This window comes from Myxocyprinus asiaticus, chromosome 17, assembly GCF_019703515.2.
Source record: "Myxocyprinus asiaticus isolate MX2 ecotype Aquarium Trade chromosome 17, UBuf_Myxa_2, whole genome shotgun sequence".
In the NCBI taxonomy this organism is placed as follows: Eukaryota; Metazoa; Chordata; class Actinopteri; order Cypriniformes; family Catostomidae; genus Myxocyprinus; species Myxocyprinus asiaticus.
The window spans coordinates 49,922,890-49,944,246 of NC_059360.1; the positions used below are offsets into that span (position 1 = coordinate 49,922,890).

Below are 21,357 nucleotides of genomic sequence, written 5' to 3' on the forward strand. Positions count from 1 at the left end.
GTCAGTGTGCCGTTGCCATGCACGTGACCAGCGCTTCAAACTCAGCATCTCAGTTGAGAGAGCTGATAGTACCCCTGTAAGTAACGTCTTTCAAGACTGGGACTCGTGTGAGACACAGTGTTTCTGTTTGGGACAATCAATGTACACCATCAATCCATCCATCCATCCTTAAAGGGACAGTTCACCCAAAAATGAAAGTTCACCCTCATGCCATCCCAGATGTGTATGACTTTCTTTCTTTCTTTCTTCTGCAGAACTCAAATGAATATTTTAAGAAGAATATTTCAGCTCTGTAGGTCCATACAATGCAAGTGAATGGTGACCAGAACCTTGAAGCGCCAAAAAGCACATAAAGGCAGCATAAAAGTAATCCATAAGACTCCAGTGGTTTAATCCATGTCTTCTGAAGTGATATGATAGGTGTGGGTGAGAAACAGATCAATATTTAAGTCCTTTTTTACTATAGAGTCTCCTCCTTGCTCAGTCAATCTCCACTTTAACTTTCACATTCACCTGTTTTTGGTGATTAGGGGTAGGGTTAACCCTATGGAATAAAATAGGGTTAACCCTATTTAATCACAAGTCCAAACCTTATTGCTAGCGAGAAGGAAAACAGCTGAATCTAGATCAATGGCTGCAGCCGAATTAATCTTACATCGCTTGAGGGGCTGCGGCCTAACGATGAGTGCATGTGCCAAGAGAATGCCCTCATTTCTGAAATAATTTTACATTTTTAACAAATATTAAATTAAGTAGTGTAATTCTTGGATTACAACTTATTTATTAGATTATAGTAGCAAATGAACTTGGTGAAAATGAGTTCATCCAAGTTTGTAACTTTCTTTTTTATTCTAGCCCACATCAATTCATTTTTACATCAATAAGCATACCAACCAAACTCGAAACAACCCAGCAATGATATGACTTAGGTGAAAATAAATTCATCATATATATTCCTTGAAATTGTAAAGACTCTCTCATCACTAAATGTTTTTATAAACTTCGAAAAAACCTTTGAAGACATCACTTTATGACAGATTCACGTCGGTGCGGGAACACTTAAATAAAGCTAAATATGCAGGTCTAAGTGGTTCGTTTCAATTTCATTTTACTGCGGTAAGAAAGACAGCTTATTACTTATGATTCAAGTTTGCAGTAATGCCGATTTAACAAATCAAATCAGGAATATGCTTGCTCTTGCCTTCGTTAAAATAATAATCAATATGAGTAATAGCGTTTATGTAAATAACAATAATAAAAATAAATTCTGGAGTTTTTTTATGTAGCGTGAACGTTTCTTGAAGTTTGAAAAATCGTTTGCATTTTAGGGGGTAACCTTACCCCGCAGTTCGTTCACCCTCTGCCTATGAAATGGGATGATGTAACATGTACTGCTGCTTTTTTCAGTGACATTATCTCTGGAACTAGAAGGTTTTGAGTTGAAAGTCTAATTACACAAATGTGTGGGGGCTTTTCTAGAATCATCTACATAATGAAGGCAAATACCGACTGAAAGATTGAATTGTATTCTTAAAATATATTTTTCATAAGGTCAGGTTGTCAGATCAGTTTTATCTGTTGTCATTTTATACAATTCATTAATCAGAATTTCATTTGGCCAAAAAAATGATTGCATATTTTTGTTACTTTTTAAACTTTTCCTGCCTTATAGTTTTTGTTTTTCTGTTATGTGTGTCAGTTACATTTTTCTCGAAAGCCATTAAATGGCACATAATATGTAATCAATTAGCACTTTATTAGGAACACCTGTACATCTACTTATTCATGCAATTATCTAATCAGCCAATCGTGTGGCGGCAGTGCAGTGCATAAAATCATGCAGATACGGGTCAGGAGCAGATACGGATCACATCAATCGTCAGAATGGGGAAAAATGTGATCTCAGTGATTTCAAACAGGGTTGGTTTGAGTATTTGTGTAACTGCTGATCTCCTGGGATTTTCACGCACAACAGTCTCTAGAATGTAAAGATAATGGTGCGAAAAACAAAAAATATCCAGCGAGTGGCAGTTCTGTGGATGAAAACGTCTTGTTGATGAGAGAGGTCAACGGAGAATGGCCAGACTGGTTCAAGCTGAAAGAAAGGCTATGTTAACTCCAATAACCGCTCTGTACAATTGTAGTGGGCAGAATAGCATCTCAGAATGCACAACATGTCGAACCTCGAGGCGGATGGACTACAACTGCAGAAGACCACGTTGGGTTCCACTTCTGTCAGCCAAGAACAGAAAACTGAGGCTGCAGTGGGCACAGGCTCACCAAAACTGGAAAGTTGAAGACTGGAAAAGCGTAGCCTGATCTGATGAATCTTAATTTCAGCTGAGGTACACAGATGGTAGGGTCAGAATTTGGCAGCAACAGCATGAATCCAACAGTCAACAGTCCAGGCTGGTGGCGGTGGTGTAATGGTGTGAGGCATGCGTTCTTGGCACACTTTGGGCCTGTTAATACCAATCAAGCATCGCTTGAATGCCACAGCCTATTTGAGTGTTGTTGCTGACCATGTGCATCCCTTCATGGCCACAATTTACTCATCTTCTAATGGCTATTTCCAGCATGATAATGCACCATGTCACAAAGCAAAAGTCATCTCAAACTGGTTTCATGAACATAACAAGGAGTTCATTGTTCTTCAGTGGCCTTCCCAGTCACCGGATCTGAATCCAATAGAACACCTTTGGGATGTGGTAGAACGGGTGATTCGCAGCATGAATGTGCAGCTAACAAATCTGCAGAATTTGCGTGATGCAATATTGTCAACATGGACCAGAATCTCTAATGAATGTTTCCAACATATTGTGAAATACATGCCACAAAGAATTGAGGCTGTTTTGAGAGCAAAGGGAGGCCCTACCCAGACCCATTAGTACCACTATACCCATTAGTACTGTGTTTCTAATAAAGTGCTCAGTGAATGTATATTTTAGATAAAGATATGTTGTGTAAGATTTTGTTTCCTGTTCTGAATTTTCAGAAAGCTGTGAGAAAGATGTGAGTTTGTGTTCTAAAACATACAATATGTTCTCATATTAAAATTATTTGTCTCTTATACGTCAAATGGAAAGTTTTATCACGTCCTTGTGTCATGAACCCTTTTATGTGCCTTTTAATCTGTTTAACCAGCCATACACCGAACTTCTAGTAGTCAAAATGTAGTTATGCTGCATTAGTGTACTGCAGAAAGCAGCAAAATAACACTCATTTTCAATATTTATTTTATTTAAAAATGCAATACCGCCACAAATCTGGCACTCAGCAAAACCACTATTTTGTAGCTACAATAAGAACATTATTTTTTAAAGGAATAAACATTTGAAAGAGAAAATTTAAGTAAAAAACAAAACAAATAAAACACATAGCATCCATGCCGGTCTCTTCAACTTTAAAGCCCTTGCAATTTGCTGTAGAGAAAAAATAAATAAAAAAAGGAAAAGAAATATTAAACATGGATGAGCTTTCATTTAGACGTAAAAGCATAATGTCCTTAAATGTAAAAAGGCACAATGTTAATCAAGAGGGCTTTGATGGCAAAAGACTGATACCTGTCCTCAACTGTTCTGTTGGAGGGATAGTACACTTTAAAGGTAAATCCACTTCTTGGAAAAGAGCCCTGCAAGAGTAAGACAACAACAGATTTCATGTCTGGCACATACTGAATGATCAGTTGTGCTGTCAGTGCAGTCAGGACAAATATCATGCACACATCGCTTATATTCAAATTCATATTCACATGAATGAAAACATAAACGTGGAGGGCAGTACCGGGTTGATGCACAGACAGTCTGTGTTGCTGATGTTGAATGGATCATATTTGTCAGCGAAGACGATGACATCAGGCACAGGATACACTCTTAAGGCGTAGTCATACGCCCAGTACACAGGACACACATAGAGCGGGAGTGGCGTCAGGTGACCTTGTGACAAGATTGTCTTTACAAACTGTTGAACAAATGCATAATTACTAGAGCTGTCAAAATAACATGTTAACACGTGATTAATTTAAAAAATTTAACTCATTAATTTTTCTCGTGATTAACCCATTTACAGATTTGACATTTCATTCAGCTCCGTTCTGAACAGTGGTTGGAATAGGGCGAAACCTCTGCGCTGTGTCCGGGGTCATTACACTGACGCACACCCCACAAACACACACAAAGGCCCTGTCCCAATGGCACATTTGTTGTGGACTTGCAGTCTCATGGCCTTCATTTGAGCCTTCCTGTGTAGTCCAAGACCGTAGAGTGTCCTATTTGACATTTTAGCACTCGGAGGGTGCTCACGGGGAAATTTGTATATATAATAAAAACGATGTATAAAAATGCATCATCTAATTGAAGTCTTGAAGTCTGTCCCAAATGCACCCATATTTTATCACTCATGCACCCCCATGGACTTGCTGACTAGCGTCCCATCGGTCTGCACTCGCTTACATCATCAAAGTATGCCATTTGGGACAGGGCCAGAAAATAAAATAAAAATAAAAATGAAAATGTGCTCAGATCACAACAAAACTACACAAATGTTCAATTCTGATTAGCTATTTAACCCCTTACACCGTTCAGGATACAGACACACTCACTCAGTTTAAGTCTAGACTAAAGACTCCTCTATTTAGCCAGATATACACCTAATTTCCTAATAGGACACAGGTAGAATGTGTTTTCCTCCGTCCTTTAACTCCGACTCGGTTCCTTGAGGCTCGTGTGATGACGGGAGGCCGTTTCTTCGCTCTGTTGGTGGGCGGTACAGCTGCTGATTCTCAGCGGGCTGGCGGAGAACTCAGAAATGTCGACTTGATTGAAGATGAAAGAGAAATCTTTAATCTCTTCACTTCTGTAGGCAAACGGATGAAGATACGAATTGCTCGGCGGTCTCCTTTATTCGGTTGAACACAGAGTAATCTCAACTCGTCCAGCGAGATGGAGATTGTATGGCCAAAGTTTCAAGTCGGACATTACTTCCTTGTGCCATGAGGTTACACCGGAGAGCAGCAAAGAGCTGCATCCACACACTGCAAACAAAGTTGCTGGAAGCAAATCCTGAAAGCATTTCAGAGGTATTTCAACTCCTGATCAAATCAAATCACTTTGTCACACAGCCATATACACAAGTGCAATGGTGTGTGAAATTCTTGGGTGCAGTTCCGATCAACATAGCAGTCGTGACAGTGATGAGACATATACCAATTTACAATAACATCAAATTAACACAACACAATTTAAACATCTGATATACACATAATTACACTCAACAATATACAAATAATAACATACACTGTACAGTATACAATACGCACTATATAGATACACATTATTCAATAAAAATAAAAAATAAAAATATATAAAAAAGTATATATATACAGAATGTACAGTATTGTACTGTATTGACATTCAGGCTGTCGGTTGATAGTCAGTTGTTAAGAGAGACATAATATAATAATAATATAATTTATGACAGTCCGGTGTGAGATATAAGAGTAAGGGTAATAAAGTGCAGTGCTGATGTATTTTGATCGTGGGAGATCAAGAGTTCAGAAGTCTGATTGCTTGGGGGAAGAAGCTATCATGGAGTCGGCTGGTGCGGGTCCTGATGCTGCGATACCACCTGCCTGATGGTAGCAGTGAGAACAGCCCATGACTCGGGTGGCTGGAGTCTCTGATGATCCTCCGAGCTTTTTTCACACACCGCCTTGTATATATGTCCTGGAGGGAGGGAAGCTCACCTCCAATGATGTGTCTGGCAGTTCGCACCACCCTTTGCAGTGCTTTGCGGTTGTGGGCGGTGCTGTTGCCGTACCAGGCGGAGATGCAGCCAGTCAGGATGCTCTCCACAGTGCAGGTGTAGAACCGTGTGAGGATGTGGTGGTTCATTCCAAACTTCCTCAGCCGTCTCAGGAAGAAGAGGCGCTGATGAGCGATTGTTGCGGTAAGCAAACTGCAGCGGGTCGAGAGAGAGAGGCAGCACAGAGCAGATGTAATCTCTGATTAGCCTCTCAAAGCATTTGCTGATGATGGGGGTCAGAGCAACAGGACGCCAGTCATTTAAACAAGTTATTTTTGACTGTTTTGGAACAGGCACAATGGTGGATGTTTTAAAGCATGTGGGGACTACATACAAAGAGAGGGAAAGGTTGAAAATGTCTGTAAAAACACCAGCCAGCTGGTTCGCGCACGCTCTGATAACGCGGCCCGGAATGCCGTCTGGGCCAGCGGCTTTACGGATATTCACCCGTCGGAAGGATCGGGTTACATCCGCTACAGAGACGGAGAGTGAACAATACACATTTTACAATCATATTTAATCAAAATACACAATTATAACAAAAAGCAGAGCTCTATAAAAAAGTAACTAAAGCTGCGCTCTCACTACACGACTGTCAGAGTACCTGAATCTCTTTACTGCTCACATTACACAACAAGGTTTATTGTCATCTGTCATCTTCTTGTCATAGCAGTGCACATACTACACAACAGAACGCAGACGAGGTGCACAAACTACAAATTAATCACGCAAGAAATGAGAGTGATCACGAGATTTTACCAGAAATAAATGGTTACGATAAACTCGTTGACCAAAAGTTGTCTGCTAACTGATTGTCTGGGAAAAAAAAAAAAAAAAAAAAAGAGTAAAAAAAAAGAAAATATGGCAGCAACAATGTTTGGAAAGATGTGGGCAGGCTGTCTGTGTCTGTTTTGGGGGAAAAAAGGAGGTAAATAAAACAACACAATGTCGAGTAGAGTGCGCAGACCATATATTTATTTGTTAAAAAAAATCTTAATTTGTTAGTTTATTACAATAAAACATAATTATAATCAAATTGTGTCTTTCTATTCTTGTACATAAAGATGATAAGATGTGATTGGCTGGAGCAGTTCGCCCCTGTCGCTGCATTGCTCACATTACAAGATCATGTGGCGATAATATCAAGCATGGCGTGAAAATATCCCAGCGTCAGTGACTGCTCAAGACAGGCTCAGATCACGTCGCTGAACTGCTCATACTTAACGAGCATCGCCGACCGCAGCGAGCACCGATTTGATGGCGATAAAGGGGTTTTGTCACAGACCTCGTAAATCTGTCTGCGACAGCAAAATCCAACAAAAAATCATGTAGTGAGAGCGCAGCTTTAAACAACAGCACTGCATTTAACAGCAGTTTTCATGTTTTTCTTGAGAAAAATTAGTTCCCATTCAGTCAGTTCACTTGGTACAACACATCGAGTATGGGAAATTGTACTCTCATGTATTCTACTGAAGAAACCTCTATTCATGCCTGAAAGGCCACTGACGCAAGGTGACACCGGGAAGCCCCGCCCACACGGCTGTATACAAATACCATCGCCTGCATCATACCCGTCGTTCTTCAGCTCTTCACCTCGCTGAACGAACACCTCACGCTTGTGGTCAGCTGTAATTGTGAGCAAGCCCAAACCCGTCTACCCAGAGCAATAACATTCACGCATTTCACAGGTCTCACAACCTGTGGGATACAGGGATACTTCATATGCCACTGCCTGAACCTTGGATTTAGGAAAGACCTCACCGAACATCACCGAAATGACCTGCCGGATGAACTGCGACACACCCCACTGATCTCTATCCCATTTATGCTCCCTCCTCTGGACGCTGTTTGTGGAAGTCTTTGCAAGAGAAAAGTTGGTGTTGCATAGTCAAAAGTTTAGCAATGCTAACAGTTTACAATGAGCAGCCCGAGCAAACCCACTTAAATAACTAAATTTCACCCCGTCAAATGACGTGTGGGCTTTTTATTGCCATAAAGGATACTCACTTATCCAATGTTTTCACTGCACAGTCCATGCCGAATCTGCCTTTTTGTAGCGCGGAGCATATATTTGCGCTGTTGCCAACCTCGTCGCTCGAGTCTCGAACGGCATGTGGTTTTGTGGAGAGAACACTCGGTGCAGAGAATATACATTGCTCAGGATCTCACGGCTGAATTAATGAGCTTTGTGACTCTGTTGAAAACTTGTTAGGTGTTTTGTTTGTGCTAATTTCATGAAAAAGGTGTCTACGTGATTTCGTCACGATCCAGAGCCGCATCTGATTGCATGATGCGCACTGCGTGGGAGTGTCCTTCGGAAGCGCTGTGACTATCGTGAGGCACGCCGTCAAATCTGGTTCAATTCTGTGTCCCTGTGTCTTTTAAATGCTTTTCAAAGTGATAAAGATCTCCCCATTACAATGGTTAGTGATGTGCGTCAGGCAAGATCATCAAAAAAATAAAAAAACATTGACAGAGGAAGCAGAGTGTGTCGACTTGGCAGCAGGTGGTGGTGTGGCAGATTCCTCCAAGTGCCCTTTTATCGTGAGTCTTTCGATCTTTTGCTTTCCCTAACCCTGTTTATAAGACCTGCTTTAATATCAGGCAATCATACTTTGATCGCTCTGAGTGATTTCTCAGTCCACACATGCTCGGATGTGTTTTGAAAGGGCGTTCCTTCACTAGAGAGTTCTTATTCAGGCTCTTTTGAGTGTTTCTTCCTCACTGAGGAGAAACCTAAATCCCCTACCTCGAACGCATTTGGTGCTGCCAACTAAACATGAACGCATTTGTGCGTTTTAAAAGTACATGATCCCTGTGTGTTTGATAAAGTATATTCTGCTGCAGCTAGACAGTTGCTTGTCATGAGATATATTTATTTATCAGAATTGTGTTTGCCAGGTAAACAGTTTAGCAGTGCTAACAGTTTGCAATGAACCCACTCTGCCAGCCTGTTCACAGAAGGGCACATCACCCTTGAGATCGCTCTTTTGGCTGGGAAGCGCGTTGCCTTGGTCCCCAAGTGACGGCATGTGTCAGCCTATCGTAAGTGTCTTACTGCGAGTTTCCTCAGTTTGAGCACCACTCCGACGTATCAAGGGGTTGTGATGCCAGCTGTTGCGAAAGGTTTGCCAGTGTGCTGAGAGGAGTCTCTTGCTCTTCCGGTCTCGGAATTTGCTATTTTCTTGCTCCAGAGAAAGACAGGCGGTTGCGTCTTATGGGCATGAGAAAGTTGAACAGAAACGCCTGCAAGTGTAAAAGTTCACAGTGTTCACACACTTCAGGTGCCACTCTATGCACTTCCCCACGATGGGTTCATGTCAATCAAACAGATGCTTCCCTTCATATAGCAATATTACCCAGGTCATCCCTGAGGGTTGCTTTGTAAGGAATAGCATATGGAAAATTTGAACATACAGGCTTTTAAGTAGCAGGTTTATCCTCGACTGCCTTGACTCGTCTCAGATGGGCTCTGGGATTCTGTTTAAATCTCAAAAAGAGTGTTTTATTCGCTTGCCATTGCCAACAAATAATATTTCTAGGCATTGAGCTTGAGCTCATTGGCAACAAACTTATGTCACGACAGAGTAATTGCATTTTACAATTCATCATATGAGATATGAAATTATTTCACCTTGTCACCTCACACATTTTCCAAATGTGTAGAGACGAGCATTAACACTGATGGGTTATTGGAGTGTGCATAGATTATTCCCTCAGTGAATGAAGAGCAGGCTTCTGTGCCTTGGTTCAACTCATACAGGCTCAGAAAAAAAAAAAAAAAAAAAATAATTGCCTATGATATGATTTGACCATGTCACCTCGCACGTTCCCCGGATATGTAAAGGTGTATCTTGTCTGTCATGTGAATCATATGATATGGTATCATTGATCTGTGATAGATCTAGTGCTGCTTTGGCACAATATTTTAATATCTACTATATGATACCATCTGTGTATTACGATACCATTTGTGTTGTTTGGGTGCACAAGACAGAACACACACAAGCCTCATGCTGTACTGATGCTGATGCAGTCTAAGCAGCAAGCGGAGTGCAGTCCGAGTACCACATGCTTTGTGGGAATACTGGCTGCATCCAAAAACATAGGCAGCTGACTTGCTGCCTCATCAGTTAATGGCTTAACTGACAGCTGTTTTGAATGAATGGGACTCTTAAGGAAAAAAGCATCTCCATCCTGCCTCCGTAGGCAGCATTTTCCTGTTTACAGATGCAGCCAACATACAGCGGTTATTATGGTGTCACTGTAATCACGGTACTACCGTTTGGAAATTAATGTGGCACCACCAGTATTCTGGAGCTTGAGTGACCTGATTGTTCTGTAGCACCGGTATACCGCGTAACACTATTGGGTCATGTTCAGTGTGCGTTACCCGCCACTTCCACTGAGCCCATGGTGGAACCCCCACTGATCTATAATATATGTATCTATATAACTACATTAGTGGAACCCCTCATGTTCGTGCGAGGAATCCCCATGTACACATCATCACTGGAAAGTACGCCTTGTGGAAGGAAGTTTTCTGTGAGAGGGCCGTACATGATCGACCATACAGGTTCAATTCCACATCAGATTTTGAGAATCATTGGCCATTTTAAATCGTTTTCGACTCATACTGAGCAAAGTAAACATGATCTGGTCAGATCAAATATGAGATGTCTGTGTGACACGAACAAGCAAAGCAATGCGTATCAAGCGATTACAGCTGTCATACCCGTTTCTGATGTGGTTCGGTGAGCATCTGTTAATCGCTTTAAACAAGATGTATCAGAGCATCAGAAAAAAAAACATCATGGAAAGCAGATCTGGGATCAGATTGGCAAGGCCAATGCAGATCTCTTTGTGTTGCACAATAACACACATTTTTCATGTGTTTTATTACACGGAGAAGTGCGCTCCTTTGGAATGGAAACATCCGAGCATTAATGCTGGAATTTTTCCTCCTGGAGCTGATTGATCCCTCATTGGACAAAATGTGTTTTTCACTGATTTTCATACCCCCTGCTGGCTGTCGAAATCAGTATTACAGACATCATCAGCTTTTTAATATGAGAGTTATGTGTCACACTACTCAGATCTTACTCAAACATTGGCCAACCTATGGACAGAGCACGGTGATGGGCTGCCATTCCGTGTTGTTACTACAATGCTAAAGCCCTCCACGAGTAGTCTCTGTATCTAGCGTGCCATTGTCCTCAGTGGAGCACTGTTCCATATTAGTGCAGGTTTGTGCATATATTCAGATATTCTAAAGGGAGCTGTTTGATCATCGTCACCCTTTCTTGACTCTGAAAACTTAGTGACGATCTAGTAATGATTTCAGCATATCATGAAGGGATCAATGACACTTCCCCTGGTGCGCTCCTTTTAATTCAGTTCCCAAAAGATGTTCAGTGCCTGAGACCAACTTTAATGTTGGTCGTGCCACCTTGGGATTTTTTTCATGGGGTGTGCTTCATGTCCAACCTGTTTTGAGCCTTTGAATCTGTCTATACTAAGGTTTTAATTGTACAAAGGCTGCACTTCTTCGCTTTTGCGTCAACAAGTCGGTGCTTTATTTTACATGCAGATGTGCACTTTCACTGCAATATTTGTGCCAAGCTATGACAGAGTGATTTGCCCCAGTGTGGCATCCGTTCCTCAAGTCATGCACACGTCCTTTTCACCTACGAACAGTGGCCTATTTCACTTTGTCTGTTTTGCTGACCTGATCTTGTGTTATAGTACTGCATAAGCAACGTTTTTCACGTCAGATTGTGCCTGCGACCTCGTTTGCATTTAACAGCAAACTGATTAGCACACATATTTTTTCCCTGAGACCATGATGTTGTAAACACCTTTACTGGCGTTCTTTACTAACTGCTCTGTTCTGCAGTTGGATACTACTGGACTGCAAGCACTCAGCACTGCCTCTCCGGGGAGAAGACTGTATTTCGACGCTTTGTTTAGCCCCTTTCACACATACAGCCTTTTCCAGAAAATTTACTGCATTTTGCAGGTTAGAGGTCATGTGTGAACACGACCTTTTTGAAAATACTGGTAAATTTTTCTCTGGAAATTTCCCTTAATAAGAAGTTGTATCATTACCTATAAATGTCAATACTGATAGTATGTGTGAACAGCACATGTGGTACATTTACCAGTAAAGGCAAGGATTTTCCTGTAATTTCCCTGGTTGGATGTGTGTACGGGTACACTGCTTGGTCTAAACACTTGTAAAGCAGTAGCCGGATCAACACTACCAGTTGGGTATTTATGTATTGAACGATACATACGAACTGTTTTGAGAGCGTTGTACTGTACGATTTGATATTTTTGACATCCCTACTCCACATCTGTTTGTGTTTCATCTTTTTATGTCTCATTAATTTTTACAAGTGAAAACACAACAGCCACTCTGTGCTTTCACAGCTTTTACTTTATATATTTTTGGTCTGCGAGTGAAACAATTGTTCTATACCTTTCTGTATGATGTTTTGATCATATGTTTGACAGTAGCGTGTACAGAAAATAATCAGATTTCTAAAGTTAAGAAAATGGAACACTTAATTTGTCAGTACATTAAAAAGCAGTTGTTCTTATTGCTTATATCCATCTTTTAAGTTTTAACATTTGGTGTTGGTAAAGGGAGTAGTTAATTAATTTGATTTATTTATTTTTTCAGTGGAGAGCATCAAAGTATGCCAATATATTTAAGTGACTCAAGAGCAAATATGTAGTATATTTCTGATTTATGTTCTCTATGCATGGCAGACAACATAATAAATACAGTATGTACCTTAAAGGAATAGTTCACCCAAAAATGGAAATTCTGTCATCATTTACTCCCCCTCATGTCATCCCAGATGTGTGTGACTTTCTTTCTTCTGCAGAACACAAATGAAGATTTTTAGAAGAATATTTCAGCTCTGTAGGTCCATACAATGCAAGTAAACGGGTGCCATCATTCTGCTGGCTATTTGACGGTCCAAAAGTCACATTTAGGTAGCATAAAAGTAATCCACATGACTCCAGCCAATGGCTACTAAGTCATTTTGTTTAGTCTGGAGCCCTGTGATGGCACTCGTTTACTTACATCATAAGGACCTACAGAGCTTCAATATTCTTCTAAAAATCTTCATTTGTGTTCTGCTGAAGAAAGAAAGTCACACACGTCTGGGATGACATCAGTGTAAGTGAATAATGAGAGAATTTTCATTTTTGGGTGAACTATTCCTTTAAATCCATGTCTTCAGAAGTGATATGATAGGTGTGGGTGAGAAACAGATCAATATTTACGTATCTTTTTTCTCCCATAAACTCTCCTCCCTGCCCAGTATGTGGCGATCACCAAAAACAGGAGAATGTGAAAGTGAAAGTTTAAGTGGAGATTGACTGAGCAGGGAGGAGAAATTATAGTAAATAAAGACTTAAATATTGATCTATTACGGGGGTCTGGGTATCTCAGCGAGTACTGATGCTGGCTATCACCCCTGGAGTCACGAGTTTGAATCCAGGGCGTGCTGAGTGACTCCAGTCAGGTCTCCTAAGCAACCAAATTGGCCCGGTTGCTAGGGAGGGTAGTGTCACATGGGGTAACCTCCTCGTGGTCGTGATTAGTGGTTCTCACTCTCAATGGGGCGTGTGGTAAGTTGTGTGTGGATCGTGGAGAGTAGCATGAGTCTCCACATGCTGTGAGTCTCCGCGGTGTCATGCACAACGAGTCACGTGATAAGATGCACGGATTGACGGTCTCAGAAGTGGAGGCAACTGAGACTTGTCCTCCGCCACCCGGATTGAGGTGAGTAACCGCGCCACCACGAGGACCTACTAAGTAGTGGGAATTGGGCATTCCAAATTAGGAGAAAAGGGGATAAAAAAAAATAAAAATAGAAATATTGATCTATTTCTCACCCACACCTATCATATCACTTCTGAAGACATGGATTAAACCACTGGAGTCTTATGGATTACTTTTATGCTGCATTTATGTTTTATTTGGATCTTCAAAGTTCTGGTCACCATTCACTTGCATTGTATGGACCTACAGAGCTGAAATATTCTAATAAAAATTTTAATTTGTGTTCTGCAGAAGAAAGAAAGTCACACACATCTGGGATGACATGAGGGGGAGTAAATGATGAGAGAGTTTTTAATCTCAACATGTTCACACACTTTGATATATACTTTAAATGCTACAATAATTTAATAAATACTTTTGAATTCACAAATTACATTTGTTTATGAAATGTATAAATATTTCAGAAATGAATGCATTTTCTCAATATACTAACACTTGGCTGTGTCCAGGACTGTAAATGTATAAAGGCTACAGCATATTAAGGATTGCCATTTCCATATTATGTTTCTTTTTCATTAAGTAATGAGCCAGAACGTGGCAAAAAGCCTCAATCTGTTGATTCCACACACTAATGCTCACTGTTGTTTGGTCTCTGAGTGAAACAAATTGGCTTGTTATATTTTACTAATTGAGAATTTTCCAGCAACATACAACACACGGCTATCTGTCCGGGCCGCTGCAGGTTTGAGAGGTTATAGATCTTATTCACGCTGGTGCCATCTTTGATTTTTAATGGGAATGACAATGAGGCTGTGAGGGACAGACTTACAGTCTCTTTAATGGGCTGTACTGCAGTTTAAAGTGTTTTTGGATCATTCTGTGGACAAAACATTGATAAAATATCTGTCCAAGAACATTCAGTATACAAAGAACTCCAGACAACATGAGTTGTGGAAGATCAGATGTGATCGAGGAGCTTTGTACTGTTGGTGCTAGTGTGAATAAGGTCTATTAACATGACTGACACAGATCAGACAGCTCGTACTCACATGGGATGGGATGTCCAGGTTGTTGCTGGGAAGTCGTACACAGTTTCGGCACATCTTATTGACGAGATCTTCTCGAATCACCACCATCTCTTGACTGCAGTACTGTATTCTGATATACGGAGTCACAAAATCCACATTAAATCATGAAAGCACCATCTTCAACAAACAAACAAACAAAGGAAATGATGTAAACAATTACAGATACCTGCAGGGGTTGGTGGTGAACACAGAAAACGGCACTCGCTGTCTAAATTCTTCTGTGATGTGTTCAGCTAAAGGAGGTCTGATATCACAAGCAAGTAAAAAAAAAAAAAAAAAAAAAAAAATCTAACAAATTCTCACGTATTCAAGGAAGTGATCAATTGCATTGCAGATACATTCATAAATAACTAGAGTTGAGAAGTATTGGTGTTTAATAACCGTGGCCAATGAAATACCTGGGTAGGACATTACCGGGCCCGGGGTCTTCTGGACCAGGAACAAACACAAAACGACTGCTGCAAAATCACATTTAAAACAGGTCAATGAAGTCCAGGACACTATTGTGCTGTGTCATAAGTCATAAATCCTCAATAAGAAAGGTCTACCATAGTAACTATGTGATTGTATTACGACAGTTTCTGATTGTGTGTTTTTATTTATGTTATTGTTTGTTTCTATTGTGTTTTATTATGTTTGTGTTATTTGATGTCGGTATATTGGGTAAGCTGTCCTTGTAATGCAAATCAAATTTCAGAGAAATCAGATAATAAGTGTCAATCAATCAAATGAGAAATACACTACATTGTGTTCATATGCAGCTGGTTGAGTACAAGAAATAAATAAGATTTCAGTCTTAAACTCTTTCATATGGCACAGTTTCAGGGTTATGACCGATTACAATGTCTTACCTGTTGTGAATGCTGGGATATTCACAAATGAGATCAGCAAGTGCTTTAAACGACTCTGGAAAAACAACAAAAACATTTATTTTTTTTGCATTATGAATGTTTAATTTGTATCACTTTACAAAATGATTGATGAGAGCAAACGTTCTATAAAGTAACAAACCTTTGAGTGTTTTTATCTGGTTTTTGCCGTAGGGAGCAGAAGAAAAACTCCCAGAGAATATGAAGCAGGTGGGAGGCATCGCAGAGTAACCTGCAAACGAGTCATTTACACAGAAAACCCTTTACAATATTATCCATTTGGGAGGATTTGAGCACAAACTGAAATCATCAAGGAAATCATTGAACCTGAGAACATGGTGTGAATCTTCTCTAGGACCTCCACACTGTCCAACCACACGTCTGACACGATAACAAACATGGCATCTTCATTCTCTTCCTCCAGCTGCTTTAGTTTGGCTGATGCTTTGACCGCAGTGGTGGACGGCCCACCGAAGAAGTTTATGTTGCCATAATAAGCCCTGGACACAGAAATGAAACATTAACATGTTGTGATTGTTAACATTAATAAATGCATTGTTAATTCATGATAATTAATGAACTATACACCGATCAGTCACAACATTAAAAGCACCTGTCTAATATTGTGTAAGTCCCCCACGTGCCACCAAAACAGCGCCAACCCGCATCTCAGAATAGCATTCAGAGATGATATTCTTCTCACCACAATTGTACAGAGCTGTTATCTGAGTTACTGTAGACTTTATCAGTTCAAACCAGTCTGGCCATTCTCTGTTGACCTCTCTCATCAACAAGGCGTTTCAATCCACAGAACTGCTGCTCCAACAATCATGCCACGCTCCAAATCACTGAGATCACATTTTTCCCCATTCTGATGATTGATGTGAACATTAACTGAAGCTCCTGACCCGTATCTGCATGATTTTATGCACTGCACTGCTGCCACACGATTGGCTGATTAGATAATCGCATGGATGATTGTTGGTGCCAGATGGGCTGGTTTGAGTATTTCTGGGATTTTCACACACAACAGTCTCTAGAATTTACTCAGAATGTTGCCAAAAACATAAAACATCCAGTGAGCGGCAGTTCTGTGGATTGAAACGCCTTGTTGATGAGAGAGGTCAACAGAGAATGGCCAGACTGGTTTGAACTGATAAAGTCTACGGTAACTCAGATAACAGCTCTGTACAATTGTGCTGAGAAGAATATCATCTCTGAATGCTGTTCTGAGATGCGGGTTGGTGCTGTTTTGGCGGCACGAGGGGGACTTACACAATATTAGACAGGTGCTTTTAATGTTGTGGCTGATTGGTATATGTCTTTTTACCATTTACTACATTTACATTGATGCATTCAAGGTATACATTTGATCAGTTTGTGTGTTCCTTGGAAATCAAACCCATGATCTTGGCATTGCTAATTTAGTTTATTTTGACTAATGTAGCTAACTAATGTTAACAAAAACAACCTTATTGTAAAGTAATACCAGAGAAACACTATTGTGATGATTTTAAATGATGTTTGTTATGGGACATTATATAGCGAGCAGTTTTCTGCACATATTCACTCAGTGGGTCACCCGTGTCCTTGACCTGGGCAGACAGAAGGGAGGACGGAACTGATACAAACTTGAAGCATGTGTTTTGTGGCCCCAGAGTTGTCCTTCAATGAATAATGTTTTTGTTCCTATGACTGTTTCTCATAAAGTACAAAGCAACTGCTATTTCTGCTTCTGCTGTTATCTGTATTAGTTTCTAGAATGTTTTTGTTTGATTAGCTTCTCTTCTGCAGGTGTCTCATGGCTATAAAAGTCTGTGTTCACAACCACGAAGTTGTCTTTTGCATAGATCCGGCTGTGCTGTATGCATTTACTGTAAAACTCAATAAAGCTCTCATGCATCATTGGTCTCATCTTTGTCTCTGGCCGTCCTACAACAATGTCAAACGATCAGTATTACAGTAAATGAAATCTGATGTACACCTGGTAAAAGAGGACGGTTCTGTAGGTGGAAACCCGAAAGCGTTCACATGAAACACAGAGTCCTCGTACCATCCTGTAAACACAGACAGAACATGTGATCAAACATTCCCATAATCCAGCGAGAGCAAAAGAGTTTTTTAACAGACTCACCCTCAGCGAGGACGAAACACGACTCCGTGTACAGACCACTGTGGAACTGGTATGATTAGTGTTAAGAAAAAAATGAAAAAATATTCTCCAAGACAGCAGTGCACGTGATTCATGACCAACATGGGAAGGATATTGCCTTTGATAGATTCAGCTGAACTGTGCCACTCGGATCCTCCAGGAAGAACTTACCCTGAAAGTCAAGCAGAGTCAGCCACATAATTACATGCTCTGATTAAACAATGAGGTACGAGAGGTCAAACATTACTATGAATATAATCACAATGTTATTAGGCATGATATGACAAACAGTGATGCACTGAAGTGAAATCCTAGACTGAAAATGGAACTGAAAATTCTGGACACACTGGCCAAAAACCTAAACTGATTAGTTAAAATTAGAAGTTGTTTGAAATAACTAAACAAATTCTATTAATATTAAGTGATTTTTCTAAGTGATTACACTTGTTCTTCCTCGAGTTCTCTTTATTATAATCAGCTGTAGACTCCAACAACTTCTGAAATGTTGAATCATATTTAAAAATAATATTGTAAAACTCCATAGATGTAAAAATGTTATTCAGTCTAATACAGTATAAACACATCTGTACTGTACAGCAATTAAATGCACATACAGACAGCTGCGCGTCACATGAATGGTGAACGTGAGCCCCGTCTGTCAATAATCAATCAAACATCATTTACATTAGACCCAAAAACCTGAATCATGTAACAAACAGATTACAAAACAGATTCTGTTGTCAGATGTTTAAGAACAAGCTTCTGTTCACATCAGCCAAGATGTTCAGTCAAAAAACTAAAATGATGTTTTATAGCATCTTCAAATGACCAGTTTCAGCGGCTGACATTATTGTTCAGTATGTGTGCTGTGATACATACAGTAACTGTTTCACATTATAACTGTTAATATGTATTTTAACATGACAACTGGAACACCATATCGACCAATCAGCAGTCAGGACTTCCTCTCTGTTTTATAATAACCTTTTAAAAGCATTACATTTGTTCCATTAGTATGAAAATAAATATGATAAATACCTCTTTAAGCTGTGTGATCATCCCGAGCACAATCACTTCACCCAGTTTAGCTGTGCTGCCCAAAAGAGCTTCAACTGTCTTCAGCTGATGATGTCACAGATCATAAAGCATTGATTAAAATAAATGAACATGCTCCGTATGTCTCTAATATGCATGTGGCATTTTTACCTGGAATTTGTTTCTCCCTTCATCTGGAGCTGATCCAATCACAGGAGGGGTGAAAAGTTCATGTCTGTGTGTCCGCTAGTTTATGAAGGAATGACAGACAGAAACGTACGGTTTCAACATTTGACTGAAACGTGTCTCTTGTGAAAACTTGTGATCAGATTGTGAGGGTCTGATGTCATCACTACATACATCAGGGTGTTTCTGCATGTTGATAAAGTACAAAAGAGTAGATAAAAGTCCAGTGTTTGATTGGCAGGCGAGTAGGCGGTCAGGACGCATTAGCATTTCCACTACATATGTGATGTGGTCACATGCGTTCCTCTGAATGTGTTTTAGGTGATCACTAAACGATTCGGGACCTGTTTACACCTGTATTTTATGATCACCTCAGACACATTAATACCCTCTGAAGTTGGGATTTTCATTCCAGCTTATTATAAAGTTGAAATGTGTTTTTATGACTCAAAGAGAACCCTATAAATAAAGATTATTATTGTAAATATTAAAAACATGATCGGGTCACTCAACAGTCCCTCAGCATGTGTTCCCCTTCATTGATTTGAGAAGTTAATATCAGCTGATTTCATGTGAAGATTCTTGCCTGCTGTAAGATTGTGTGTCGTTCTCTGAAGAGTTCGGCTTTATCTCTCGATTGAGCACACAGTTTAGGAGGCGGATGATTCGTCATGTTGATACTGACAATGAAAACATGTAGCAAAAATCAATCAACAGAGTTCATGTATTCATAATATTCATGCAGCACAAAGCTGATGATAGAAAATATCTTTACATTCACACATGTCATAAAAACACAAAACAATAAACAGCATCAGATTAAAATGCAAGAAAACTTCAGATTTCCAAATAAATGAGTCTTTGCTCATTAAACAACATAAATAATATGCTGACCTTAATCCAGTAAAGAAGTAAAGAATTCCTTACGGTACAAATTTCTTTCTCTCTGTGCTATAGATGAATCGAGGAACATCAAACGCTCCAATAATGTTGAAAACATTGTCACTATAATAACAGAAATATTACAGAGAGGAAACAACTTGAACATCGAGTTAATTCAGACAGTAAAGTGATTAACAGAGAGTTAAAGGAATATTCCGGGTTCAACACAAGTTAATCTCAATTGACAGCATCTGTGTCATAATATTGATTACCACTAAATTAATTTTGACTCGTTCCTCCTTTTCTTTAAAAAAGCACAAATGTGTGTTCCAGTGAGACACTTACAATGGAAGTCAATGGGGTCAATCTGTAAACATTAAAATACTCACTGTTTCAAAAGTATAGACACAAGACATAAACAATATGTGTGTTAACATGATTTTACTGTCATAAAATCTCTTACTAAACACATCTGTGTGACGTTATAGACAATTATACAACTTTGTTGCCATGACGATGTAATGTCAACAAAACCTAAAATGACTGTAAAAATGATGCTTTAATCAACTTTACAGCTCAAATAATACACGAGTTTTAACAGAAGAATTAATGTAAGTGCTTTTATCAAATTATAATCTTCACATTTCTGTCTTTAAACCTCCAAAAATTGACCCCATTGACTTCCATTGTAAGTGTCTCACTGGAACACACATTTGTGCTTTTATAAAGAAAAGGAGGAACGAGTCGAAATTAATTTTTGTGGTGATCAATATTATGATACAAATACTCTCGATTGAGCTGAACTTGTGTTGAACACAGAATATTCCTTTAATTCAGATGTTAAAATATTCTTACATGGTCTCATCACATGACTGACTGCAGTCCTGAACAGCTGTCTCTGCGACAGACAGCTCGATCATACTGGACGACACTAGAAACAGACAGACAGACAGACAGACAGACAGACAGACAGAACACAGAGCACATGATCATGATCATATTCATCATCATCATATTCATCTTCATCATCGCTGTGGTAAAACAGACTTACGCGGTTGTTTTTCAACAGCATCTAAGATTCGCTCCAGAACTTCATCCAGATCCGCTTCACTGACAGACTCCAGAACCTGCAGCAGATACCTGCTGGACTCACTGAGCCCAAACAAACCAAACAAACCAAACATGTTACTGATCGTGAGATTGTGTGACGTCACTCCAGTTAAACCCTTTAACATCAATGAGGAAATGGTCACTGACTCTTAATGAACAAGTTGAATGTAAAGAGTCACATACGGTCGCAATATTAATCCGCGCATTTTAAATCCCGCGCTCACTTTCTGCTTCAGTCTGCGCGTCTCCATCTTTAACTGCTCCCGCGAAAATCACGCAACTTCCTGTCCAACATGTTCCGTAAACAACTCACACCTTCCAAAAGAAAAGTCCCGTTTCACTCTTCAGCTGCACTTATATTTCTCTTATATAACTCTTTGTTTTGTGTTTAGTTTTGGTTCATATAAGAATGACAGGCGGCTGTGTTTGACA

The 21,357-nt window shown here is 39.8% G+C and overlaps 1 protein-coding gene across 1 annotated transcript; it reads right to left on the minus strand.

Moving 5' to 3' along the window:
* Positions 1-1,066: 1,066 nt before the first annotated feature.
* LOC127454842 (DNA polymerase epsilon subunit 2-like) lies at positions 1,067-21,240 on the minus strand. Its single transcript, XM_051722302.1, has 19 exons — positions 21,109-21,240; positions 20,867-20,967; positions 20,671-20,746; positions 19,861-19,938; positions 19,520-19,613; positions 18,919-18,993; positions 18,751-18,834; positions 17,828-17,884; positions 17,695-17,743; positions 17,545-17,617; positions 15,888-16,060; positions 15,703-15,792; positions 15,543-15,597; positions 15,090-15,149; positions 14,858-14,935; positions 14,653-14,761; positions 3,784-3,960; positions 3,564-3,631; positions 1,067-3,422 (listed from the first exon to the last, which is right to left on the minus strand). Exons 1-19 carry the CDS (start codon positions 21,174-21,176, stop codon positions 3,404-3,406), a joined length of 1,584 nt encoding a protein of 527 aa, XP_051578262.1. The 5' UTR covers positions 21,177-21,240; the 3' UTR covers positions 1,067-3,403.
* Positions 21,241-21,357: the final 117 nt, after the last annotated feature.